The sequence below is a fragment of the Corythoichthys intestinalis genome, chromosome 7 (assembly GCF_030265065.1).
Source record: "Corythoichthys intestinalis isolate RoL2023-P3 chromosome 7, ASM3026506v1, whole genome shotgun sequence".
NCBI classification, from domain to species: domain Eukaryota; kingdom Metazoa; phylum Chordata; class Actinopteri; order Syngnathiformes; family Syngnathidae; genus Corythoichthys; species Corythoichthys intestinalis.
The window spans coordinates 2,865,182-2,893,113 of NC_080401.1; the positions used below are offsets into that span (position 1 = coordinate 2,865,182).

General features: G+C 39.1%; 1 protein-coding gene across 3 annotated transcripts; it reads right to left on the bottom strand.

Annotated features, from left to right (window-relative positions):
* Nucleotides 1-786: 786 nt before the first annotated feature.
* Nucleotides 787-27,787, bottom strand: LOC130919236 (uncharacterized). 3 transcript variants are annotated; one of them, XM_057841781.1, is made up of 7 exons: nt 27,573-27,702; nt 17,378-18,045; nt 11,929-11,974; nt 11,589-11,680; nt 11,365-11,475; nt 8,552-8,810; nt 787-5,049 (listed from the first exon to the last, which is right to left on the bottom strand). In XM_057841781.1, exons 1-7 carry the CDS (start codon nt 27,618-27,620, stop codon nt 4,837-4,839), a joined length of 1,437 nt encoding a protein of 478 aa, XP_057697764.1. In that variant the 5' UTR covers nt 27,621-27,702; the 3' UTR covers nt 787-4,836. The 3 variants fall into 3 exon arrangements, with proteins under 3 accessions (XP_057697764.1, XP_057697766.1, XP_057697765.1); XM_057841782.1 differs by lacking the exon at nt 27,573-27,702 and adding an exon at nt 27,732-27,787 and having other exon boundaries at nt 3,470-5,049; XM_057841783.1 differs by lacking the exon at nt 27,573-27,702 and having other exon boundaries at nt 15,602-17,528.
* Between the last annotated feature and the right edge of the window lie 145 nt (nt 27,788-27,932).

Sequence of the window (27,932 nt, forward strand, 5' to 3'; positions counted from 1 at the left end):
GTGCTCGTTAGTCAGCAGTTAAAAACAGTGCAGTTATCACACCTTGGAGGGCTGCTGGACCAGGTGGATTCACAAGAATCATGGCTCCAACAAGAGAGATGTCTCTTGAGACCAAGGAGAGGATTATCAAACTTCTTGAAGAAGGTAACGCTACACGTATAGTTGCCAAACGTGGGCTGTCCACAGTCAGCTGTATCAAAAATCTGGACCAAGTAAAAACAGCATGGCAAGGTTGTTAAAGTTAAGCGTACTGGTAGACATCCAAACAACGTCATGACGAACAACTAAAGATCATATGTCTTGAAAACAGAAGATTTACAACAAGACAAATGAAGAAGAAATGGGAGGAAGCTGGAGTCAAGGTATGTGACAGAACTGTGCAAAATCTCAGGAGGGGCATCAATACTGCCAAGCACCACCACCGGAGGCGTATTGAGGCCAGGTTAGAAAACACCACAAACCCGAGGCAGATCTGGGAGGGCATCAGGGCCATCACGGACTACAATAGGAAACCACCACCACCCTCAGCTGACAGTCCCACTCTCGCTGAGGACTTAAACCTTTTTTATGCCCGTTTTGACAGGGACAATAAAGACGCTGTCCTGCCCCCCCCCCCCCCCCCTCGTCCGACCCCGCTCCTGTCCTGAGCGCACATGAGGTGAGATGTGTCCTCCACCACATTAACACCAGGAAGGCGGCTGGTCCAGATGGAGTACTGGGCTGGGTGCTAAAGGACTGTGCCGCGGAGCTGACAGACGTCGTTAACCTACATTTTCAACACCTCACTGTCCTGCTCTCTGGTCCCAGCCTGCTTTAAAGCAGCCACAATCGTCCCTCTCCCAAAACAGTCCAACGTCACATGTCTCAATGACTACAGACCTGTGGCTCTCACCCCCATCCCCGCCAAATGCCTGGAGAGACTGGTCATCAAGCACATTAAAGCTGCAATACCGCCTTCACTTGACCCACACCAATTTGCATATAGAGGGAACCGTTCAACTGAGGACGCCATCGCCACAGTGCTGCACACACTTCTAGTGCACCTGGAGCATAAAAACACCTATGCACGGCTCCTCTTTGTGGACTACAGTTCTGCTTTTAACACCATCCGGCCGTTCAAACTCCGGTCCAAACTTCACCAACTGGGCCTCAACACCGCCCTGTGCAATTGGACTGTGGACTTTTTGTGTGTCACAGTGGGCAAAAACACCTCCTCCACTCTCTCCATCAACACCGAGGCCCCTCAAGGGTGTGTTCTGAGCCCTCTGCTTTACACCCTGTACACTCAAGACTGCTCCGCCTCCTCTGCATCCAACCTCATCGTCAAGTTTGCCGACGACACCACAGTGCTCGGACTCATCTCCAACGACGATGAAACGGACTACAGAAGAGAGGTGCAACATCTGGAGTCATGGTGTCACAAAAACAACTTGGCTATAAACACAAAGAAAACCAAAGAGATCGTGGTGGATTTCCGTAAGGGGAGTCACATCATCCATCAGCCTCTTACTATCGGCAACGATGTGGTGGAGAAGGTGAGAAGCTTCAAATTCCTGGGGGTAACAGTGACTGAGGACCTGTCCTGGGGGGACCACATCTCCACAGCGGTGGGCAAGGCACAACAACGCCTCTATTACCTGAGGAAGCTGAAGAGCACTAACATCCCCAGACCACTGATGGTGAATTTTTACAACTGTGCCATCAGCAGTGTTCTGACATACGGATTTTTAGTGTGGTTTTCCAGCTGCACTAAGGCAGACCAGCAGGCGCTCCAGCGCGTGGTGAAAGCTGCCGGGAGAATCATAGGAATGACTCTCCCTGAGATCAGCACCATCTACTCCACTCGCTGTTTGAGAAGAGTGCACAACATCCTGCGAGACCAGCACCATCCTGCTCACAGTCTTTTCCGCCTGCTGCCCTCAGGGAGAAGGTACAGGTCCATACAGGCCAGAACATCACGACTGTCCAACAGTCTGTACCCACAGGCTGTGAGGCTACTGAACTCTGCCCCTCTCCCCTCTCTGCCCCCCTCTTACGGACAATAATCCACATCCACCAACAACAATAACTCTGAGCTGGTTTGCATTGTTGCAGTATGTCACTATCCACTATTTCCTCCTCCCTGACACTTACCCATTGGTTGACAACCAGTAGGCTGTACTTGATTATACTTGATTAACTTATCTGGGTATTGCACTGATTTTTGCCTGTTTTCAACTGGTATATTTTTGCTCTGCACTTTAGCACTGACACGACCTCATGCTGCTGTTGAATCTTTGCTGTACCTATGTCCAAAACTGTGTCAATGTTTACACTTGGTACTGATGGGTATTTATTTTATGGGTTTGCACTTTGCACTTTACCAACTTAGCTGTATGAGCTGGATGGATGCTCCAAACAAAGTTTCGTTGTGCTTTTTTTGTAACAATGACAATAAATATTCTGAATCTGAAAATATGTTTAGGGATAATGAAATCATTTTCAAAGATGACAATGCATCATGCCAGAGAGCTAAAACTTTTAAAGCATTCCTTGGAGAGAAACTCATCCAGTCAATGTCATGGCCTGCAAATAACCTAGATCTCAACCCTATTGAAAACCTGTGGTGGAAATGGGAAAAAATGGCTGCAAGAATGATCTGGCAACTGCAATCAAAGAAAGTTGGGACCAAATTGATGAAGAATACTCATCAAGTCCACGATGCCTCAGAGACTGCATGCTGTTATAAAAGCCAGAGGTGGTGCATCTAAATACTAGAGATGTGTTTTCATTGGTATTTGTTTCTCATGATTCAATATATTTTTCCTCAGAATCGAGTGATTCAATATTTATTTACCTGCACTTGCTCTATAAAAGTAACATGTACCGACCACCACAATGTTTTCTATTCATGTTCAAACACACACACATACACACATCTCACACAAAAATACACATGGTCCCAGGCTTCAACTGGGACCGTGTGCTTTGGTCAGATGAGACCAAGATTGAGCTTTTGGGCAACAAACACTCTAAGTGGGTCTGGCATGCCACGAAAGATGCACATGCTGAAAAGCACCTCATACCCACTGTGAAGTATGGGGGTGGGTCAGTGATGCTGTGGGGCTGTTTCGCTTCCAAAGGCCCTGGGAACCTTGTTAGGGTGCATGGCATCATGAATGCTTTGAAATACCAGGACATTTTAAATCAAAATCTGTTGCCCTCTGCCCGGAAGCCGAAGATGGGTCGTCACTGGGTCTTTCAGCAAAGCAATGACCCTAAACATATGGCCAAATCTACACAGAAATGGTTCACCAGACACAAAATCAAGCTCCTCCCATGGCCATCTCAGTCCCCAGACCTTGTTTTGTTGGCAAAAGGGGGTTGTACAAAGTATTGACACCAGGGCTGCTAATAATTGTGACACACAATTATTTGATGTCAAATAATTTTTTCTTTATGTGGGATTTTTTCCCCCACTGAATGAATGCACTTGTATTGAAGATTGGATTTTTCTTTTTTTCCATTAAGGTCCCATATTATTTGAATTAAAAAAAAAAAATCTTAGAAGCTAAAAAACACATCTTTTTCAGGGGTACCAATAATTATGGAGGGCACTGTATTACCACAGGTAGGTGAATCAAGGAAATCTAGACATTCTCTGGAAAAACGGTATTCTTGTTGTGAAAAAAGAAACGCCTAAATCATCTTGCATTTCAATGTAAAAGTCAATATCCTGTGCTAATGCTAACACAAACATGAAACTTTCCCTCCACATGGGAAAGTTCACTTCTGCGTAAGTTTACATAGTTTTCAGTTGTCGCCTTACCACTCCAAATGTAAAACTAGCATTTACAGTAAATGTTATAATGCAATGACATAATCAAACTAGTACTTAGATACGCAATTTTAACCATTTTCCCAGAAATGTCGCAAATACCGCAGTCAGTTCTCTTGAAAACCACTACAGCGCTGCTTATCCTTGGAACTACCTACACTCCCCTACAGGAACCACGTGACCACCTGCGGCGACATCAAAGAGTGTCGCAACCCTCTTTATATGACCCTGTATTACCCGTTTTATCACATGTAATGTCTTCCTAATGTTTTCCTGTGTCTGTCTTTGTCTTATGAAGCTTCATAAGGCTTTGGGCTGGCTTGTCCTCTTCACAAGACACCATTTTTATGAAAAATGTGTCACTCAAGTCATCGCTATCATCAGTATCTTCTTGCACTGTGTGCATATTGTTTTTGGTAAAACACATTTGAGCATAGTGATTATGCTTTTTACAAGTTTTCCCAAAAGCAGGACACTGTCGTGGTTTATCCTTTTCTCCACACTTTTTAGTTATATTGTCCTTGATCATTCTTTGAACAAGTTTAAACTAAGAAAAGTACAATGTCTTTCCTTTCTGTGTGACTGCTTTCATCGGGTCACTTTGTCTTGTAAGGTAAATGCCTGTTAAGCGAGCTCGTTAAACTGAGCGCCATTTCTCTTAAGTTTCTCCCATCTTTTTTTCATTTGTTCATCAAACCCAATGTTTGAGAATTTTTACATTTAATATGTAGTGTACCTTGTACAATATGAGGGACTAAATCCGCCAAAATTTAAAATATTTTCTGTATTTTTACTTTGAATCATTTAAGTAAAAACAGCCGTTTTTATTTTTAGCAGCTTTGGTACTCCACCGTACAAATATTCTAGCAATTGCTAATGAAACATGTTGGAAGAAATAAAACAAATGTTTGAATATGTTTTTTTCTCAACTTTCTCAAGGCATTTAATGAAATTACACATATCCAATGTTGTGCATATAGTCCAGTGTCAAAAAAACGTTCTCAAGGCATTTAATGAAATTACACGTATCCGATGTTGTGCATATGGTCCAGTGTCAAAAAAAAATTGTCGACACCAAGATTACTGGATGTTTGTGGGTCCACAGCAGCAGTCAATCCAGCAAGTTCTGCGGCTGTAAACGGGCATTCAATCTGTGGTACCGCAATTCCAGAGTTTGGCTCACTTGGTATGAGGCCACTGTTGTCCCAGTCAATCAGTGGGATCTGCACATCCTGTTAAAATTCAAGCAATAACACAAGAGGTAATATGAGTATTGTGAGCTATGGTTAAATTGCAAGCAAAGAATAAGCGGAGTTTGGCCTTTGGGAAAGGGGGGGCACAACATGTTGACGACCTCGAAACGCAGTTTGACCTTTGGGGCAGGGGGGCACAACATGTTGACGACGTCGAAACGCAGTATCACCAATAAAATTAACTTACAAGAATATTTATAATAAGTTGAAAATTACTTTTTTTTGTTTCCCATCATTCTTTAGGGGAATTCAAAATCAGGCTGCTTAGGACAGCTATACTTTTCGCCAAGATCGTCATCCATTGAATATGGTACACCCGCCGGTGTCGTGCCAATGTAGTTACCCCCGTCAAAAATTGCATCCCCTGGGCGGAGCCATTCCGCTACACTGATTTGCTTGATTTCCGTGTTTTGGTTTAATTATTATTATAATTTAATTATCTACGAGGTTTTAAAACGTGGCCCATCCATCAAGAAAAAAAACTTTTTGTCGTATAAACTAACATACGTACTGAATGTAAAAAAAGGCAATGTTTTACTTGTAGGATGACCTATGATTGTTATTACTGTAATTGATGATGATGAAACTTTTTTTATTTCGAGCATGCACACACAAAAGAAACAAAAAACATACAATATAATTCAACAAAAATAATTGTACTCGAAAGGGAGTGGGAAGAAGAAAAAAACTTATTTTGTCCCACCCCTGATCTCATTGTCCAGCATCCCTACTTGTGGGATACTCATGTCCACACAATGAAAAGAAGAAAAAAGGAAAAACAGACAAAAACAACTAAACCATCAGACAACCAACTAATGTTGGCTCATTCCCAAAAATTTCAATATTTACACCAACTGACATAAACAGCAACACACATTGTCAGCAAATGTCATTATATTGTGACCAGACCATATTTTTATACAGCGATTTAAATTTTTTGGATATTCTGACACTGCTTGAAATGATTGTCTAAATTGTTCCAGAGTTTCACTCCACATACAGACACACGAAAATGTTTGCAAGTGGTTCGAAATCTTGGCAACATAAAATCTCCAGAGCCTCGCAGACTATGGATATTCTCACGAACCTTAAATAGGTTTTGTAAATTTTGGGGCAGTAATTCATTTTTTGCTTTAAATAGCATTATAGCTGTATGATAGTTTACAAGATCTTTGATTTTTAATAGTTTTGAGAGGGCAAATAAACGGTGGGTGTGATCGAGAAATCCAACCTTATGTATGATTCGTACCGCACGTTTCTGCAATGTGACTAATGAATTGATGGTAGATTTGTAAGTGTTTCCCCACACTTCAATACAATATGTGAAATATGGGAGCACTAGAGAACAGTACAAAGTGCGGAGTGTACTGTCATGAAGGTATGATTTCACTTTATTAGTGACAGGCTTTTGGAGATCTTGGTTTTGATGTGTCTGATGTGGGGTTTCCATGATAATTTACTATCTACAATAACTCCTAGAAATTTGAATTCCTTTACATTCCCGATTGGGACCCCATCAATCTTTATTTGTAGTTCTGCGTTATATTTTAGGTTACTAAATATCATTACCTTTGTCTTATTTAAGTTAAGTGATAATTTATTTATATCCATCCACCTCTTTAATTTACTTAATTCCTCATTAACGGTAGTTACCAATTCATTTTGGTTTTCACTACTATAGAATATGTTTGTGTCATCTGCAAAAAGTATAAATTTCAATAAACGAGATACAGTATATCTATCGTTGATATAAATATTAAATAATTTTGGTCCCAAAACAGACCCCTGAGGGACCCCATGAGAGATACTGAGATGTTCTGATGACCATTTCCCCATTTTCACATATTGTACCCTTCCTGTTAAATAACTTCTCAACCACTCCCCAGCAACCCCCCTGATACCACACAGATGTAGTTTCTTGAGTAAAATTGTGTGATCAATTGTGTCAAAAGCTTTCTTTAGATCAATAAAAATTCCAACTGCATGTTTTTTTTCATCCAATGCATTTGTGATTTCTTCTACTGCATCTGTAATTGCCATTGAGGTGGTTGTTTTTGTTCTAAACCCATACTGGCCCTGGTTAATTATGTTGTGTTTATCAAGAAAATTATTAAATCGGCAGGTAAATAGTTTTTCCAAGATTTTAGAAAATTGTGGTAATAGTGATATTGGTCTATAATTTGTGTAACTGTGTTTACTGTCATTTTTGTGTATTGGAATTACTTTAGCAATTTTCATTTTGTTTGGAAATTGACCCGATTGAAATGATAAATTACAAATATAAGTGAGGGGCGTTGTCCTGTATGGAGTTTCTCCAGTTTAATAATGTTTTATGTGGTTCTTTTCTGGCTTGAATTAATTGTTTAAATCAACATAACTCATAACTAATGTGTGTGTGTGTACGGCCCACGGCCAGGGGATGCAATTGTTGACAGGGGTAACTACATTGGCAAGACACCTGTCCGGTAGCGGCTCTGTTGTACAATTACCGTCTTTACTGGGGCAAATTGAAACTCCGCTCGCCATTTTGGCAGTGCTCTCTGGCGTTTCATGGTCCATATTTTCAATCCTTGCTTGTTTTGGCTAAGCAAAGCAAATGACAGTCTAAGGTGCTAGTCACAAGATCTGTTCGAAAAATAATTGACCCATTATAAAAATATCTTTTTTTGTTCATTTTATTCATTTTTATTGTTTCTTTTGTTGTTTTACAACTTTTATAGACAATATTTTATCAGAAAACTCAATTTTAAAATAATATATAGTAAAGTCATTACATGCAATGACAATTTTTGGCCACTAAGCGGCATAGCCTCCCCAACCCCACCTTAAACTCTGCGTATGAAGCAAAGTTAAGACAGTTATGTCAAAATTTAAATCCACAATCATGACTGCGATATAGCTTATAAACATTAGTGAAGTTTGTAATTATAGATACAATTAAATAATCAACAAGACGGCAACGATTTCCTTAGTAATTATTTTATGTTGCTTTAGTTCCATTATTTATGTAGCAAACTAAAACAATTGCACAATTTTAAGTCTCACTGTCGCCTGGGTACTTTACTGAATTAGATAGCTTGGACTTCATTGCGCCACAACCCGCAGTCCTTTAGTTTGTAAAATAAACCAAAGTAGCGCCACACAGTGACACCAGTCTGAAACCGGAAGTGACATAACTTTCAAGTTTGTATTCTGACTTGTTGCATCACTGATAAAAGTCAACAAGACTCAAGGTTTTCAGTAATATTCCTCCTGTTGGAATCCTTCCCTTTTGAGATGTCATCAATTTCAACAATGCCAAGGCCAACCCCCTATAAGAATTTTACTATACAAATAGTTATGGATATGCGTATGTCTTTATAATTGATTTATAAATACTTTTTGAACATATTTAATGATTTGTGTCACAGTGAGACAAATAAAATCACCTGGAAACTCAAAGCGTTAATGGACCTTCAGTTTTCATAATGGTTAAACCAACCTCATCACATTCCTGGGAGGGATTTAGTTGCCACAACTGATTTGGAGAGAGGTTTCCCTCTGTTCGTAGTGGGTGGTCATCCCAGCCATCTCGGAAAATATCTAGCTGGCGTTGAATAAGGGGAATGAAGGCGTAATGGCAGGAAAAGATGTGAAGGTTGCTGGAGAGATCCAGATGCCCCTCCTCCTCAAGCTGATGTAATGTGTCGTGGAATCGGCTTGTGACTGTACTGAAGACATCTCGCCACAAGCGTTCCATTCTGTCTCATCAAAATGTGTGTGTTAGTCAAGGGCATAGGTTTGGTCTCAACATTGGTAGGGACGATATCACAGCATAAACTGCATGTACACAGGATGGGACATTACTAAGAGCAAACAGATTGGTCGAACGGGGGTCAGGGCTACATTTCTTACCAATATGAACCTAATTAACTGATTGGCGAAATGATCAAAGCAAAATAAATCTGTATTGACTTATACTTTTATGTGTATTGGTTCAAGTGATACAACGTTCGATTCAAACCTTTGTTTTCAAAAACTACGAAAGAAACATTTTGAAGTGCAAGTCCCTTCATTAAAAAAATGTGGAGCTATCTAAGAATAGGTCCACTTCTGGGGGACACTGGAGCACCCTTGGGCTCAAGCTAAAGTATTGTAAAATAAAAGGGATTTTGGGGGGGTGAAAAAAAAAATGCGGTATCCAAGGACCGATCTACATCTGAGGCATCCTACACTACCCCAAGACTCAAACCAAAGTACAGTCATGAAATTCTGATGTGCGATTTCATTTCACAGATTTTTTTTTCCCATGTCAGTTGATGTTCAAGTCAGTGTCCCTCTGAAGTGGACCCATTCTTGGGACTTGCACTCTGAAGCCACTGCGTTGCATTACGGTAATGCACATAATGCAAACAATGATCCAAATGAGGGACGGCCAGATTAACTTTGTTGTTCCTTATGAAGGCTGGCCTGACCGCAGTAGTTTTGCAGGTTAGCAAGTTCACACAGATTAATTCTATGCTAACTATGATGCAGGTCTGACTTTTAGTAGCAAAATTAGTGGTGTTTCCACCACCTCCACAACATTGACATCTTTTTACATTACTTACAGTGGCTTGTGCTGGAAGAAAAAAAACTAATATTCCTCCTCTTCAAAGGGGGTGGAGGAGGCAGCATGTTGTATTTCTGTCGGTGGGGTTGTGTGAGTGTGCGTCTGTGTGCCGGAAGGAGGGTGGGGGGGCTTAAGTCATCATTCAATCAAACGTGCGTTTGAGGGGGGAAAAAATGGACCGGCACCTTCAGCAAGTGAAAACGGATAAGTGTACATAAGTTTGATCATAATGTAAACAATTCACTTAATAATGGTAGGGTCTATTCTATCCATACAACATATGGCAAGACGATCTAAATTACCCATATAACTGAAGTCATTATATAATGTGAATAAGTTGGCTTAAAAGTTGGTGGGGACAATTTGAGCATCCTGAAAAGTTGGTTGTGTTATGTCCCTACCGTCCCTAGGCAAACCTACGCCCTTGCTTAAAGGGACACTAATCTGTAAAGACAACATCAAGCGCCTTATTCTTGGTGACATGTCGTTTAAGTTCTTAATTCGAATTGAAATGAGTGTTAGTGTTTATCCCATTACATACACACAACAATTTAGTTTTACACAGAATCATAACTACTGGACAAAGAGAATCATCTTACTGTGGGAACTGTTGGGGATAAAACGTTAGAAGTTTTAATTTAATGCAGAATTTAAATTCAGAAACCCTGACCCTTTTTTTTTTTTTATCTTACTCATTTGTTTTTTTTTTCTCCACCACTTTCCTATTTACTATGTTACTACTTGCAAACAACTATCGTATCCAATGTCAAAAACACTTTTAAGTCATACCTTTTTCTTTCATATTAATTTATGTTGCTATTTATGAAACAAAATGTATAATGTAAGTTTTCAAAGTACATTTTCTTTTTTTTCTTTTTTTTTTCTTTTTTTTACGAGGGAGCCTATTTATATGTATATTTATATATAAATATAAATTTAACTTTGTGTTAGTTCCCTGTGGACTCTGAAACGGCTGGACAGATTTTTAGAAAATTTTACACATTAGTACTTTATCTGTCTGGGAGTATTCTTCGATGGGTATGATCTCTTTATGTAGGCCTGCCATGCGGTGTGTTAAATGAATTCGAAACACCCAAAATTAGCAAAAAAAAATGCAACCTGAATGTGGAGGAGTCAACGCCATCTTTTGGACAAGAGACGTGTCTCTTGCGATTGCAATGTCGCAGTTTCATGTACAATGTGCTGTGATGATATGTTGTAGCTTTGAGTACTCAACAAGATGTTGGATTTTTTTTTTTTTTTTTTAAATGTAAAATTTTCCGCAATATTAATAAGGGATCGATTTCGGCTTTATATTCATACTTTACAAAGTGATGGAAAAGCGATTGCACATTAACCCCTTTATGGAGAACTTTTACCATTACTACATGACAGTTGCTTCTCAAAGAAATGTTTTATTAGTGTTTTGGTTGCATTGCGCTCATGTTACACAACCCGAGCTACACCGGGGCATACAGCTAGCACTTCAAAATTCTGATGTGATGACAAAAATTAACATCAGGTTTTGGTTCCCCACCCAGAACTGAATACAAAATAGCTATCAGATCCAACTCAACAAAAACTCTTATTCCTCAGTGTTTGTAATTGTACATTTAAATTATAGGTGAGTGAGGCAAGGTGGGGTAATCACACTAACATATTCTCCTTCTGATGTGACGACAGACTGATGAAAACACAATTACCTTTGGTTATGTGAGCTTTTACCGGCGATAAAGCTGCTCCTCCCTGTTCCCCTGACAGAAAACATAAATCGTGCCACATCGACATTCTCTACGCAGTGATCACCCTGGACTCTGATAAAGTAAACGAAACAAACGTCGTCCACAGTTAACCAGTTGTCGATGTCTTGATTTAACCAGGCTCAAGTCAGTCAACAAAACTGAGCATTGCTGTACTCAATATTTACCTCAGTGGTATGCCAAACATCTCAACTGCCTCACGGAAGAAAGCCATGGTTGTCGATGCCAGGTTGTTGTTCGAGGCCCTCAAATACATGATCTGACACACACATTATTTTCACAATGTTAAATCCTTATCTATGTAACATATAGAATGAATACATTCTACATATTGCCAAAGTTATGAATTGATGTGGTGGTGATTAATATTTGAAAAAAAGAGAATATTTAAACATAACGCTATATTATTAAAACTTACAAAATTGTTAACTAATTAGAAACATTCATTAAAAACACAATTAATGGGTTAATGAATAAAACATATTCTATAATCCTTATTGCCAGAACCTTTCTGGAATAGCCATCGATGCCTCCGAAAATGACAATGTTGTACCTATGAGGATGACAAACGAAAGAAATCACATTACAGGTACTACACGCACAAATTTTAATTCGTGCTGAATCATAGACTTCATAATGTATTGATGGGACACGGGGCGCAGGGCCGATTCATAGGGGGCCTATCTCTGTCAAAGATGACTGAGTGGAAACACAGACAAAAAGCTTTTTCTGTTGAAAATCCTTGTGCTTAAATCCCTGAATTTTATATAGATATGGGCGTAAAACAGTCTTGATTCTTGGTTAAAAGCACACAAAAAAAACCAACAAAAAAAACGTGCAGATAGCATTTATTTTACGTAAATATTGCGAACTATGAGGCTAGTCAGTAAGGAAATAGGCGTCCACCATATCACAGACAAAGCTTTTTCCATTGAAATTCTTGTGAATAAATGCTTAAATCCCTGAATTCTTGATAGATATGGTCGTAAAACAGTCTCGATTCTTGGTTAAAAGCAAAAAAAAAAAAAAAAATGCAGGTAGCATTTATTTTACGTAAATATTAAGGGTGTAACGGTACATGTATTTGTATTGAACCGTTTAGGTACGTGGTGCTCGGTTCGGAACGGAGGCGTACCGAACGAGTTTCTGACGTAATGTAACCCTTACTTTTCGAGGCTGTGAGTCGATCGGGTTAGTTTCTTTGTGTAGATTATATTTACTTCGTCTTCTCTACTATAATGAGGGCCAACACGGTAGAACAGTATAACCCAGAAACGTCAACGACGCGACAACGTGGCCGCCGTGAGAACGCAGTGAAACGCGGTCGTTAAAGTCAATCAGCCAATGCACACCAGTCGCAGTGCGGCCACGTGTTAGATGCGTCCCAGAAGCGGCTCAACGCGACGCACGCGAAAAGAACGGCAGAGTTTATTATTTGACGCGAGACGCGGCCCTCCTGCGTCAATACTACTAGCTAGGATCGGGCCGGAAGTCACTCGTGTAATAATACGGTGGATCCGGTCGATTTTCAAACTAATATGCAATCGTAGCCTACTTTTTGAGTCCATCAGATCTCTTGAGTGGTAGATTGGGGCACAGTTGACTTCTCTTTGTTGATTTACTGCTGTCTTCTCTGCTATAATGATAACCAACACGGCCCCGTGTTCAATACAAAACCTTCCTACCACAACAAAACGAGTAGGAACTAATATTCACATAGGAACTAACGTTAAACAATATCAAATATACAATATAAATGAATACTACATCACATTTGTAAAATACAAACACATAATAAAATAAATAATAGCCCATTTAAATAAAATAAATTGAAATAAGCTAAAACACCCGTAATTAAATAATAAGAATAACACACAGATCCTGCTTACACAATTACATTTATTAATTTCTGTGTGGCGCTTTAACTCTAGAAAATCCACCAATAAAGCTTTTGAAAACCATTCAAAAGAAAAAAAATGATTCATTGAGGCATTTCATTTGTAAAATACATGTTAAAATCTTTGTCATCGGGATTGCTTTTCTCTTTAGCACAGGACTTCTTTTTTCTTCTTTCTTTCAGAAAGAAAGCTGACCAATACGCGGGGTCTGAAAGGCAAATTGTTGTTGGATTGTCTTTAAATACCCGCTACTTTTTGAGCAGAATTCTAGCTTTGTATAGGCTAATGTTCCTATTGTTGAAAGAACAAAGGTGTGTAATAAACAGCTAGCACATTTATATTTTGCATTTTGTTTTCTTACTGTACCGAAAATGACGAAAATGAACCGAACCGTGACCTCAAAACCGAGGTACGTACAGAACCAAGATTTTTGTGTACCTTTACACCCCTAGTAAATATTGGGAACTATGAGGCTCGTCAGTAGGGAAATTAGCAGCCACCATATCACGGACAAAAAGCTTAATCCGTTGAAAATTCTTTTGAATAAATGCTTAAATCCCTGAATATTAGATATGGATGTAAAACAGTCTCGATTCATCGTTAAAAGAGAGAGAGAAAAAAAGTGCAGGTAGCATTTATTTTACGTAGATATTGCCAACTATGAGGCTAGTCATTAAAGCAGTAATGTGAAGTAAGGTTGGCCAACCATGTTTTTGAATAATATCAATGGCTAAACAGTTATAAGCATATTTTCGTTATTTTTTTTAACGCAACCCTTCCAGATTCTGTGTTTAACCCATAGCAACGCCCTTGACAACGAAAATGCTTTTCTTCGGAAATTACGTCATACCGGGAAGTGCGAGGGAAGTGCGCCATAGAACAGTATTGTTTGTTGCATTGCTTCTCGGTAAGATGCCACGGCGGTGTGTGGCGTTGTTTTGTTCTCACTCAAACGAAAAGTTGTATGAGTGGCCAAAGGATAGCAGGGCACGTAAATGGACATCTTTTGTTCGCACTAAGTGAATGAATTTCACGCCATCATCGAGTAGTGTTCTCTGCTGCAAACACTTCGAAGATGCCTGCTTCCTTAACCGGTCTGCTTATGATCAAGGATTTGCCAAAAAGTAAGTGTGATTTTTGGATAGATGACTGATGACTTTGTCAAAGCAGAGCTGCCAACTGTTGTGGAATGAACAGTAGAAGCTAGCGTCGTTAGCCGAAAGCTAACTCGTGGCAATCCCCGATCATAGTTGTTGTTGCGTTCGCTAGGTTAAGCGTGTTTAAATTGTGCGTCATCTACGATCTTGTCCAAAAGCGTTAATCCACTGTCAATTGGGAAACGGGTGTGGATGTGCATATAAACGGGTCGGCGTCACGGTAATTCACGGTCACGTTGCAGTAAGAGACACACACCGCTGGTGAGTTTGTGCACATTTATTTGTATTTGTATTATGTATTTCCACCTTCATGATGCAAGCATTGCATTGCATTGCATTTGTACGGTTCGTAGTTTCTTTCACGGTGATCGCTTGATGGCCTTCTAGTTTGTGTTTTACGTACAAGAGCCGCTGACAGGTGACAAGTGTTGCTTCCAATGTCTGGCAGCGAGCGCGCAGGTCACACAGTGAATCATGGGAAATGTAGTCTCGGGACAACACTGAAGTGGTGCTTTGTAATCTGTTCGCTTGTGTGAAAAAACTACATTTCCTCACGCCAATAGACGCCACTTCCTCCCGAGACCCCCGAGCCGTGTTGTACTCATTAGCTCCATGTGTTAAAAAAGAAGCAAAGTTGTCGGCACGTAGTGTGTTCGATACATTTGTAAACAAAAAGCTCATAACAAGACACTATGCACAATCCGTTTAAGAGACGCTGGAGTAGTAGGAGGCGAGGAGGAGATCAGCGAGAAGCAAAACTTCGTGGTCGAATGTGGCGGCAGTCCGCTATTATTTTGTTTTCTTATTGTTGCCACAATAAAATGGACAAAGCCATCAACGACTCATCTCCTTCTTCCCCCCAACGTTTTTATATTATTATTTTATATGCACGAGAGCTGCCGGATCTGCCAAAATGAACATTAAGTCTGACTATTATTTTTTTTAACAATGTCATCAGATAGACAAAAACATAAAATTATGTGCAAATGCCTGCATCTTCAAATCATGAAAATAATAACAGCCTATTATTTTTTTTAACAATGTCATCAGATAGACAAAAACATAAAATTATGTGCAAATGCCTGCATCTTCAAATCATGAAAATAATAACAGCCTATATCTTACCAATCTTGTAATCTCGATGGGTCTTGTATCCATTCCATGTCAGGTTGTCTAGGCACATTGTTTGCATCCTGATTAGCGTCTGGCTAATACATGTTAGGTCCAACATAAAATTCCAAACTCCTCTTCTTCCTCCAACTCTTCAAAAACTTGGATCTCCTCCCTTGCTCTCGATCTATCGCTTATATCGCTGTTTGAATCATTGTTTGAAGGGCTTTGTATGGCGGCCGTATGTATGGAGCTGCCATCGCTGTTCCCGCTGTGAAGTATCACTTCCGGGTTCGTCCCCTTTCAGCCCGAACTTCGGAAACGCAGTTATTTTGTCAAATATACAACATATAAATGATTTTTTCATGCTTTATTTGTTGGACAATGTTTAATTACTTTAATTGTGACCCTATTTGGCATGTTATGAAGTTACTTCACATTACTGCTTTGAGGAAACTAGCGGCCGCCATATGTAAACAAAAGGGCTTTTTCTGTTGAAAATTCTTGTGAATAAATGCTTCAATCCCTGAATTCTTTATAGATATGGACGTAAAACAGTCTCGATTCTTAGTTAAAAGCAAAAAAAAAAAAAAAAAAATCGTGCAGGTAGCATTTATTTTACATAAATATTGCGAACTATGAGGCTAGTCAGTAAGGAAATTAACGGCCGCCATATGTAAACAAAGAGCTTTTTCCATTAAAAATACTTGTGAATAAATGCTTAAATCCCTGAATTCTTTATAGATATGGACGTAAAACAGTCTTGATTCTTGGTTAAAAGCAAAAAAACATGCAGGTAGCATTTATTTTACATAAATATTGCCAACTATGAGGTTAGTCAGAAAGGAAATTAGCAGCTGCCATATCACAGACTAGGAGCTTTTTCCGTTGAAAAGTCTTGTGAATAAATGCTTAAATCCCTGAATTCTTTATAGATATGGATGTACAACAGTCCATTCTTGGTTAAAAGCAAAAAAAAAAAAAAAAAACGTGAAGGTAGCATTTATTTTACATAAATATTGTCAACTGTGAGGCCAGTCAGTAAGCCAATGTGGCGGCCCCCTTAGCACAACAAAAATTTTTTTATGTTCAAAATTCTTTTGAATAAATGCTTAAATCCCTGAATTCTTTATAGATATGGACGTAAACGAGTCTAGAATCTTGGTTAACAGCAAAACAACAAAAAACAAAAACATGCAGGGAGCATTTATTTTACGTAAATATTTCGAACTATGAGGCTTGTCAGTAAGGCTATGTGGCAGTCCCCTTAGCACAACAACGAGCTTTTTCTGTTGAAAATTCTTGTGAATAATAAATGCTTAAATCCCCAAATTCTTTATAGATATGAATGTAAAACAGTCTTGATTCTTTTTTAAAAGAGCAAAAAAATGGGCAGTTAGCATTTATTTTACGTAAATATGTCGAAGAATGATGTTAGTCTGTTAGACAATATGGTGGCAGCCTTAAAACAGAGCGCTTTTTTGTTGAAAATTCTTTTGAAAAAACGAAAAATATAATAATTACCTTGAATCCTCAAACAAATCACTCCTGAGACAATCCTTCCTGTTTGTATGCGGTACAGCTTTCGTACTTTTATCCTAAATCCAGCGTTGAATCGCTGCATGTGTCACTCCGACTGACTGCAAATAACTGAAGCGGATTGCAGGATGGCCCCCTACTTGAAGGCGTGGCACACTGAAGGTCGAATCTGACCCGTCGATATCATTATGAAGTCTATGGCTGAACATAATTTTTAAAAGGTCCTAAATAATTCATCTTGACTATACTTACCGAACTAGTTTGTGATTGGTGTCTATATGCATTAGAGATTTTGGGCTTGGGACTGAAAATGTTCTTCTGACCCCAAAGCGAAGCTGAGGCATCCGGGAGACAATGCTTGAAGTGTCTACTCTGTGCATTGAAGACCTAACTCTCTCCCACTGCACTTTATGCCCCTGTGCTTTCAGCAAACCTTTCATCATTCTATAACCTGCATTTGGATTGCTAGTGTGCATTTCTGACACGAGGGAGTCCAGTTCCTCATCTGTTAAACTGCTATAACTTCCTTGCACAGTATAACCCCATTGTGCCGTGTGTCTATGTAATGTCCTCCGTGACACTCCGAAGAGCTGAGCTATAGTGGCCACAGATAACCCGACATCCAGAAGGTGCAGCGTATGCTCTTTAGGGATCAATATCTTGGGACGGCCAACTCTTCCGCTCGTACGGGCAACTGTGATGTTTGTCTCCTTCCTATTAACATTGCATACCATCACATAGATATCACGTAGCCCATCAACAATACCCTGTGGAACGTTTAAGCGTGTAGAGATGGCATCTAATACAACCAAATCCTGGCAAATGATGAATTCGAGGTAATCCATATCCAAAGGGACACGTTTAAGCCAACCAGTAAGTCGAGTCACAAGTCGGTGGACTAAATGGTCACGCAGCAATTCCTGCAAGAGGAAAAAAATAATAAAAAATCAAATATACAGAAGTATTTGCACCCCTTGTGATTTTGCAAGTTCACCCACTTAGAAAATAGTTAGAGGTCTGAAATTTCAATCATAGATGCATTTCCACTTACAGAGACATAATCTAAAAAATAAAATCCAGAACTCACATTGTATGATTCATCAATAATTTATTTGTAATTTATTTGGGATCAAAAATATTTGTACCCCTGAAAAAATCAGTGCTAATATTCAGTGCAGAAGCATTTGTTTGCAATTACAGAGGTCAAACGCTTTGTGTAGTTCTTCACCAGGTTTTTACATATGAAAACAGGGATTATGGCCCGTTCCGCCACACAATTCTTTTCTAGATCAGTCAGATTTCGGGGCTGTCTTTGAGAAACACGATGTTTCAGCTACATTCAAAGATTTTCTATTGGCTTGAAGTCTGGAGACATGCTAGGCCACTCAATCTCTATAAGGCGGAAAACACTCAGGTGACTTGAAGTTCCGCTCTGAGACCCCCAATTTGGCCAACTTTCAAAACTGTCCAATATGCATGTGTGATACATCATTGGAAAGCTTAAAATCTCAATTTTCTGGTGGAAGAAAAATTTTCAACAGGAGGGCATTAAAATAAATAAATAAATAAATAAATAAACAGCAAAACCCTATCTGGAGGTGAAAGCATGAAAGAGCAGAAGACGCCATGACTTTAACACGATATTATCGCATACTTACCTTGTTTCGATCCAAAAACTCCATATAGCATGTATCACTGAGTGTCAAGACACAGCTGTGAATGGCCACAGCTGGATTTTGTAGATTTTATGGGTGAAACATGTTCATATAACAAGGGTCGCGATGCAGAAATCGCAGACATCAAGGAGTGGTCGAGATTTTCTTTCATATATTTACCCTTTTAAACATTTTTTTTTTCATTTTTTTCTTTGTTTGGATCAATTATTTATCATCTAACATATTGGAGAAAATGCGACAGTAACAAAGAAAAAATACAATTAAGCGATAGTTATGACAGGCATGAAAATGGGTCAAGGATTAAAAAGGTGAGAAGTGTGTGGAGGAAATACGTTCTGGTAGGGCTGTCCCAAGCGACTAATTTTCTCCCGATTAGTCAGCCGACTATTTTTACGATTATTCGACGACTAAAAAAAAATATATATATACATATATATATATATATATATATATATATATATATATATATATATATATATATATATATATATATATATATATATATATATATAAATGTTAGGGCTGTCAAACGATTAAAATTTTTAATCGAGTTAATTACAGCTTAAAAATTAATTAATCGTAATTAATCGCAATTAATCGCAATTCAAACCATCTATAAAATATGCCATATTTTTCTGTAAATTATATATATATATTCTGTAAAATAAATTGTTGGAATGGAAAGATAAGACACAAGATGGATATATACATTCAACATACGGTACATAAAGACTGTAGTGGGCATTTCACTCTACTGTAATTTAAATCTGTCTATGCTGTCCTCACTCCGAAGCGTCTACTTTTTCCAAAGCTAGACAGCTAGTGAACGACGCCTTAATAATCAGACTTCTTCCTTTTTCATCTGATTTATTAATAAAATTGCCTCAAACCATTGTCCTCTTTAGACCATCGTAAAACTACAAAAAAAAAGTACACAAGCATTACATTAGCAACAACGTTAGCTTAGCACGCTATACAGGTTCACTAAACATAAACAAAAAGCGTCTCATACAAAAAATATAACATTTCGCTTACTAACATAATATGTACATTCTTTACAACAACCATACTTACGGACAAATCTTGTCCAAGGATCATATAAGCACAACATTACAATGTAGGCGTCAGCCCGAGACATCGTGCAGCCATATTGAACTGGCAAGAAAACAGTAAACCATATCGCAAAGCGACCACAAGAGTTCGCTGTTGGACAGCACAAAAAGCCTTGCTGTAAAACTTACCAAAAGGCAGAATACTGTCTGAGCGGGACATGTGCGTTAATTGCGTCAAATATTTTAACGTGATTAATTTAAAAAATTAATTACCGTGCGTTAACGCGATAATTTTGACAGCCCTAATATATATATTTTTTTTACTAATTTAGCAACGAAATTTTAGTTGAAGCTTATTAATTCATAAAAACATTTTGAACACTTAAATTCTTTATTAAAGTACACATAAACATGTAAATAACAATAATTAATCACACATAAACAAGGTCAAATGTTGATAGTATTTACTAGTGCAAAAGTAAACAGATTCAGAACAATGACTTCGCCTTTCCAACATTATTCAAAAGAATTGATTAAAAAAAAAAAAAATCCAGCAATATTATCATAGTATACTACTATATATATATATAACAGTATTTTAATAATTATAATATTCATTGCCAATCATATTTTTCAAAAAGGGTATCAATTTAAAGCTATTCTTAGTGTAGAATCTGAATTCTGTAGTATTATAGTAATTATATATGATGGTATTAATTCTGAAGTATGGGGGATTAACCCTTTAACACTGAACGTGTCGGCAGCGACGCGTTTACACATATCGTCTTTGAAGATTCGTCACGTTGTAATTACGTCACCCACGTGACGCTGGTCGGTCTCATTTGAAAGTGCGGAAGTTGATGTCCACACCAGTTTTTATTTGAAGTCAATCGACCAAGTAAAACGGGAGATAATGTCATTTGAGTTTTATAGTTTTATTGCACTCATAAATATGCATTAAAACGGCGCATGGACCACGTATATATCTCCATATTTCCATCATTTCTTGTCCTTTTTCAAAGCCGAAAGCAGCACAAAAGACTACATATCCCAAGAGCCGTTGTGATGTCAAGAAGGACGAACCGAATGTGAACATTTTAAATAAATTTCTGAGCAAGGCGCCAACTAATGAAAAGGGAGGCATGTGAAGCAGGCAACGGCCGGTTGGATTGAGCGAGCGACTTTGAAACGTGCAGAATGAACGTGCAGCGCCAAAGCATGAGGTTTCCACCCCAATACTTCACAGTGGGGATGGTGTTCTTGGGATTGTACTCATCCTTATTTTTCCTCCACACACAAGTAAAGTTTGTACCCAAAAGTTCCACTTGGTCTCTTCTGACCACATGACTTTCTCCCAAGACCCCTCAGATGGTCCCTGGCAAACTTCAGACGGGCCTTCACATGTACTGGCTTCAACAGGGGAACCATCTGAGCAATGCATGATTTTAAACTAGTGCACCGTAGTGTTCTACTGTCCATCCAGCTCTCTTCTGGTCATTGACCAGCTCCTGCCATGTAGTTCTAGGCTGAACCCTCACTTTTCTCATCATGAGTGATGCCCTCCGAGGACAGATTTGGCACTCTAGTCAGAGGCAGCTTGTCATGTTTAGCATTTTCCATTTTCCAAATTTCCACAACTGTTTATTACTGATTCATTCACACAAAACTGCTCAAAGGGTGGATGGTTAGTCATGGGGTAAAGGTGGACGTTTTTTTTTAAGGTGGATTGACAACTCTTCGAGTCTCATAATTATTGGTGATACTCAGGGCAAATCATACAATGTGAGTTCTGTTTTTTTTTTTAGATTATGTCTCTGAGTGGAAATGAATCTATGATTGAAATTTCAGACCTCTACCTATTTTCTAAGTGGGTGAACTTGCAAAATCACAAAGGGAGCAAATACTTCTGCTCCTCAATGTATTTTACAGGTGATAATATCCAATTTTAAAAACAGATTAACAGATTAAAATATATAAAAACACATGTATAAATGAATACATTTACATAAATAGAAATTAAAAAAAATAAAAACCAATATCAGTAAATACATTTTGAAATGAAAACCAATATCACACTAGGCCTGCAAGCAGGACTGAACGGGCCCTTGCAATCTAGCGCAACTCGGACGTCACACAACTCGGACAGTGTGCAGGTCAGGGTGGTGGCAGATCGTCCTCTCTAATCATCTCATTAGAACCTAACATGCTTGAAAGTCGCCTCTTTACATTCACACGCCTAAGAGATAAAAACCCCTATTGGAGAGAGTACTAAAAAAAAGGAGCGAATAAAGGGTCGTCACGGCAACAGACAGAGACATGTGGACATGCGCCGTAAAATAAGTATTTCAAAAGGTCTTGAAACTATAATGACCAACCTGAAAAGAACTGGACATATATTAGAAAAATGAGTGACTTTCTATTGCCACTAGTTGGAGCTGAAGGGTTGATGCGAATGACCCCTACAGGACCCTTCAGAGTATGACTTAACAAGCACGAGATGTTTGGCGCAGATATGTTGCAGAAGTTATGACTATTCAAAACTTGTGGTGAGACGAAATGGCTTCAGTCATTTTCACTTCTCCTGTTGGACTCTTCTGCTTCAACCAAACCTCAGTATTTTTCATCAGGCACCTGAACACATGTCTTATGGCTCCCCTGATGCAGGTTTCAGGTGAATATTTTTTTTTTCCTTTGAGGAGGAGCCTGTTTAGTAAAAAAAGGCATTTCCTGTTCCCAATGGGGGTGCTTGGCCTAATGGGCAATGTTTCAATGCACTCGTGTTAAGGGTGGGATCCCGCACGTACATGCCAGATATGAAAAAGATTGAACGTTGTGTCAAGGAGCTATTAGTCTTTTACTGAATTTGTCATTTTGCCGAAAAAATGGCCGACTTAGGTCCACGCCCAGGTCAGACCCGTGAATGAAAACGCACCATTTTGAAAATTTTAGATCTCCTATGTCTCCTGAATAGTCTCACCAATTTTGAAGATGATTTAACTAACACCCTCTGTGACAAGGTCTCAAATGTGCACCCTGTTAATTGATAAAAATTTCACATTCGATCAAAATACCCAATTTCCTGTTGGGTTTGGAATATGGGTTCAAGAGACTTTTTGGAGCAGTTTTGCACAAGGTATCGACTCCCCAAATTTAATTTCTCTACGTTAAAAAAACCTAATAGGAAACGCCTTTTTGAAAAATTCAAGGGGGCGCCACTGAGCCCTTTTGTTACATTTTTTTGTAACGTCACAAGATTATCAAAATCCACGCAAAGCCGCATGTATGTGCAAAATTTGGTGAGTTTTTGTGCATGTTCAGGCCTCCAAATGTAAACTGTACTACAAATGGATAAAAATTTCACATTCGATCCATAATACCCGATTTTCTGTTGGATTTGGAAAATGGGTGCAAGAGACTTTTTGGAACAGTTTTGCATAAGGTATGGACTCCCCAAATTTCATTGCTCTACGTTGAAAAAACCCAATAGGAAAGGCCTTTTTTAAAAACTCCTTTCTGTCGCCACTAGTTGGCACTGTAGAGTTGATGCAAATGACCCATACAAGACCCTCCAGGGTATGACTCTCAACAAGCACGGGAAGTTTGGCGCAGATATGTTGTATATCTGCTGAGTTATGACTGTTCAAAGTTTTTTGCGAGACAAATTGTTGACGGTCATTTTCACTTTCCTGTTTGGACCCCTTCGCCTCAACGAAACCTCAATGTTTTTCATCAGGCACCTGAACACAGGTCTTAAGGCTCCCCTGATGCAGGTTTGAGATCAACAGATTTTTTTCCCTTGGAGGACGAACCTGTCTCGTAAAAAAAGGCATTTCCTGTTCTCACTAGGGGGCGCTAGGCCTAATGGGTAATATTTCAATGCACTCGTGTTAAGGGTGGGATACCGCACATACATGCCAGATATGAAAAAGATTGAACGTTGTGTGAAGGAACTATTAGTCATTTACTGAATTTTTCAATTTGCCGAAAAAATGGCCGACTTTGGCACCACGCCCAGGTCAGACCCGTGAATGAAAACGCACCATTTTAAAAACTTAAGATCTCATATGTCTCCTGAACAGTCTCACCAATTTTGAAGATGATCCAACTAACTCCCTTGGCGAAAAGGTCTCAAATGTGCACCCTGTAAATCAATAAAAATTTCATATTCGATCCAAAATAACCGATTTCCTGTTGGGTTTGTAATATGGGTGTAAATGCTTTTTTGGAGCGGTTTTGGACAAGGTACAGACTCCCCAAATTTCATCGCTCTACGCTGACAGACCCTAATGTTATAGGCCAATTTTAAAATTTCAACGGGGCGCTACTGAGCCATTTAGTTGCATTTTTTTGCAACGTTGCAAAAGTATCAAAATTTACAATTTTTCGTACGTATGTGCAAATTTTGGTGACTTTTCGTGCATGTTCAGGCCTCCAAATTGGCCGTTTTCATTTGCCCTGAAAAAAAAAAAAATAATAATCCTTTGCAAAACAATAGGGCCTTTGCACGCTTAGTGCTCGGGCCCTAATAATATATTTTGAAAAGAATGAACATATGAAAATCAAGAATAACTAGGCCTGCAAGCAGGACTGAACGGGCCCTCGCAATCTTGCGCAAATCGGACGTCACGCAACTCGGACAGTGTGCAGGTCAGGGTGGTGGCAGATCGTCCTCTCTAATCACCTCTTTAGAACCTAACATGCTCGAAAGTCGGCTCTTTAAATTCACACACCTAATAGATAAAAACCCCTATTGGAAAGAGTACTACAAAAAAGGAGGCGCCACTGAGCTGTGCAGCCAAGCCCTTATTCAAAACCAAAATGAATCTTCTAACTGGGCCAATTCAACCAAGTGTGCCAAATTCTGTGGCTCTATAAGCTGCCTGAGTCTCTGAAAAAAAAAATTCCTTTTAATGGCGAACAAAGGGTCATCACGGCAACAGACAGAGACATGTGGATATGGGCCGTGAAATAAGTATTACAAAAGGTCTTGAAATTACAATGACCAACCTGAAAAGAACTGGACATATATTAGAAAAAATTAGTGACTTTCTATTGCCACTAGTTGGCGCTGTAGGGTTGATGCAAATGACCCTTACAGGACCCTTCAGAGTATGACTCAACAAGCACGAGATGTTTGGCGGAGATGTGTTGCAGAAGTTATGACTGTTCAAAACTTTTGGTGAGACGAAATGGCTTCAGTCATTTTTACTTCTCCTGTTGGACCCTTCTGCTTCACCCAAACCTCAGTATTTTTCATCAGGCACCTGAACACATGTCTTAAGGCTCCTCTCTTGCAGGTTTGAGGTGAATAGATTTTTTTTCCTTGGAGGAGGAGCCTGTTTCGTAAAAAAAGGCATTTCCTGTTCCCACTAGGTGGCGCTAGGCCTAGTGGGTAATATTTCAATGCACTCTTGTTAAGGGTGGGATCCCGCACATACATGCCAGATATGAAAAAGATTGAAAGTTGTTTCAAGGAGCTATTAGTCATTTACTGAATTTGTCATTTTGCCGAAAAAATGGCTGACTTTGGCACCACGCCCAGGTCAGACCCATGAATGAAAACGCACCATTTTGAAAATTTTAGATCTCCTATGTCTCCTGAACAGTCTAACCAATTTTGAAGATGATCCAACTAATTTCCTCTGTGACAAGGTCTCAAATGTGCACCCTGTTAATTGATAAAAATTTCACATTTGATCCAAAATACCTGATTTCCTGTTGGGTTTGGAATATGGGTTCAAGAGTTTTGCACAAGGTATCGACTCCCCAAATTTCATAACTCTACGTTAAAAAAACCTAATGGGAAACGCCTTTTTGAAAAATTCAAGGGGGCGCCACTGAGCCATTTTATTACATTTTTTTGTAACGCCATAAGATTATCGAAATCCACGCAAAGCCGCATGTATGTGCACAATTTGGTGAGTTTTCGTGCATATTCAGGCCTCCAAATGTATACTTTACTACAAATGGATAAAAAATTCACATTCGATCCAAAATAACCGATTTTCTGTTGGATTTGGAAAATGGGTGCAAGACACTTTTTGGAGCAGTTTTGCATAAGGTATGGACTCCCCAAATTTCATTGCTCTACGTTGAAAAAACCCAATAGGAAAGGCCTTTTTTAGAACTCCTTTCTGTCGCCACTAGTTGGCACTGTAGAGTTGATGCAAATGACCCCTACCAGACCCTTCAGAGTATGACTCTCAACAAGCACGGGAAGTTTGGCGCAGATATGTTGTATATCTGCCGAGTTATGACTGTTCAAAGTCTTTTGCGAGACAAATTGTTGACGGTCATTTTCACTTTCCTGTTTGGACCCCTCCGCTTCAACGAAACCTCGATATTTTTCATCAGGCACCTGAACACAGGTCTTAAGGCTCCCCTGATGCAGGTTTGAGGTCAACAGATTTTTTTTCCTTGGAGGAGGAACCTGTCTCGTAAAAAAGGCATTTCCTGTTCTCACTAGGGGGCGCTAGGCCTAATGGGTAATATTTCAATGCACTCGTGTTAAGGGTGGGATGTCGCACATACATGCCAGATATGAAAAAGATTGAACGTTGTGTGAAGGAACTATTAGTCATTTACTGAATTTGTCATTTTGCCGAAAAAAATGGCCGACTTTGGCACTACGGCCAGGTCAGACCCGTGAATGAAAACGCACCATTTTAAAAACTTAAGACCTCATATGTCTCCTGAATAGTCTTACCAATTTTGAAGATGATCCAACTAACCCCCTCGGCGAAAAGGCCTCAAATGTGCACCCTGTAAATCGATAAAAATTTCATATTCGATCCAAAATAACCGATTTCCTGTTGGGTTTGGAATATGGGTGTAAATACTTTTTTGGAGCGGTTTTGGACAAGGTATAGACTCCCCAAATTTCATTGCTCTACGTTGACAGACCCTAATGTTATAGGCCAATTTTAAAATTTCAAGGGGGCGCCACTGAGCCATTTTGTTACATTTTTTTTCAACGTTGCAAAATTATCGAAATTTACAATTATCCGCACGTATGTGCAAATTTTGGTGACTTTTCGTGCATGTTCAGGCCTCCAAATTGGCCGTTTTCATTTGCCCTGAAAATTTTTTTTTTTTTAAATAATCCTTTGCAAAACAATAGGACCTTTGCACGCCTAGTGCTCGGGCCCTAAAAATAAATCTGTAAATAACCCAAACGAGACACTAAAACAATTTGTTTACCTGTGTATTCTTATGTTCATTTAATTTTGGTCCCCTTTTTTTGGTTCACACAAAAATGCCACGTGTTAAAAACAAACCCAAGTGGCACAAGGAGTAGATCACACCATACATTCACGAATTTAAGTTAAAATTATTACGGTTAAAATGTTCATCCATTAATGCTAAATACTTGCTGGGCATTTGTGAAAGTTAAGTATGAGTAATTCTTTTTTTTTCGATTATGCACACAGTTTTATTGTGTGAATATGCCTATGTAAAGATAAGTTATTTACTGAGTATTGGGTGTTATCCTCAGAGAGATGTTGTGTTCCCTGAGTGTAACACCAGATGGCAATGTTGCCTAAGTAGAAAGTAAGACGCGATGAAGTAGCCTGCAATGTTGCTATGTTGTGATGGTCATACATGGTGTTTACTAGCTGCTACTGCTGAATTATTTTTACTGACTGCATTTTTTGTACTATAAAAGTGTAAAACTGGAAGTCTTCTCCTTTTTTTTTTTTTTACTTTGTATGCACTCACCTCCAAAGTCAACATAGCAAATTGGCTTGCCATCGACTTACGTGCCATTCTTAAGAATGCGAAACTCCCTTGACTGATATTTATACAAATTGTTTTTACATTCGCTGAATAAATCCTTCAGTCCATGGCATTCATGAGAAATTCCACGAAACTCCTTACCTTAGAGCGCGCCGCCATTTCTTCTTCTTCTTTGTTTATTGGCAGTTTGCCCCTCGGTACCGTGCGGCATTACCGCCATCTACGGGATTGACGGTTTGGTACGATCTCAGGCAGTAACAGACTAAAAGTACAGTATTCCCTCCTGACAACCAGTGAAACACACCCAGAGTGAAGACAAAACCCAAACCAAAAAATAAATTA

What these genes read in the sequence shown, in the direction of transcription:
- LOC130919236 (XM_057841781.1), bottom strand. Translation starts at nt 27,620, where the DNA reads ATGGCACGTAAGTCGATGGCAAGCCAATTTGCTATGTTGACTTTGGAG. An exon ending in TCGATGGCTATTCCAGAAAG is followed by an intron (nt 11,681 to 11,928) that starts GTTCTGGCAATA and finishes TGTGTGTGTCAG; the next exon opens with ATCATGTATTTGAGGGCCTC. An exon ending in AAAAGCTCACATAACCAAAG is followed by an intron (nt 8,811 to 11,364) that starts GTAATTGTGTTT and finishes TTGATGAGACAG; the next exon opens with AATGGAACGCTTGTGGCGAG.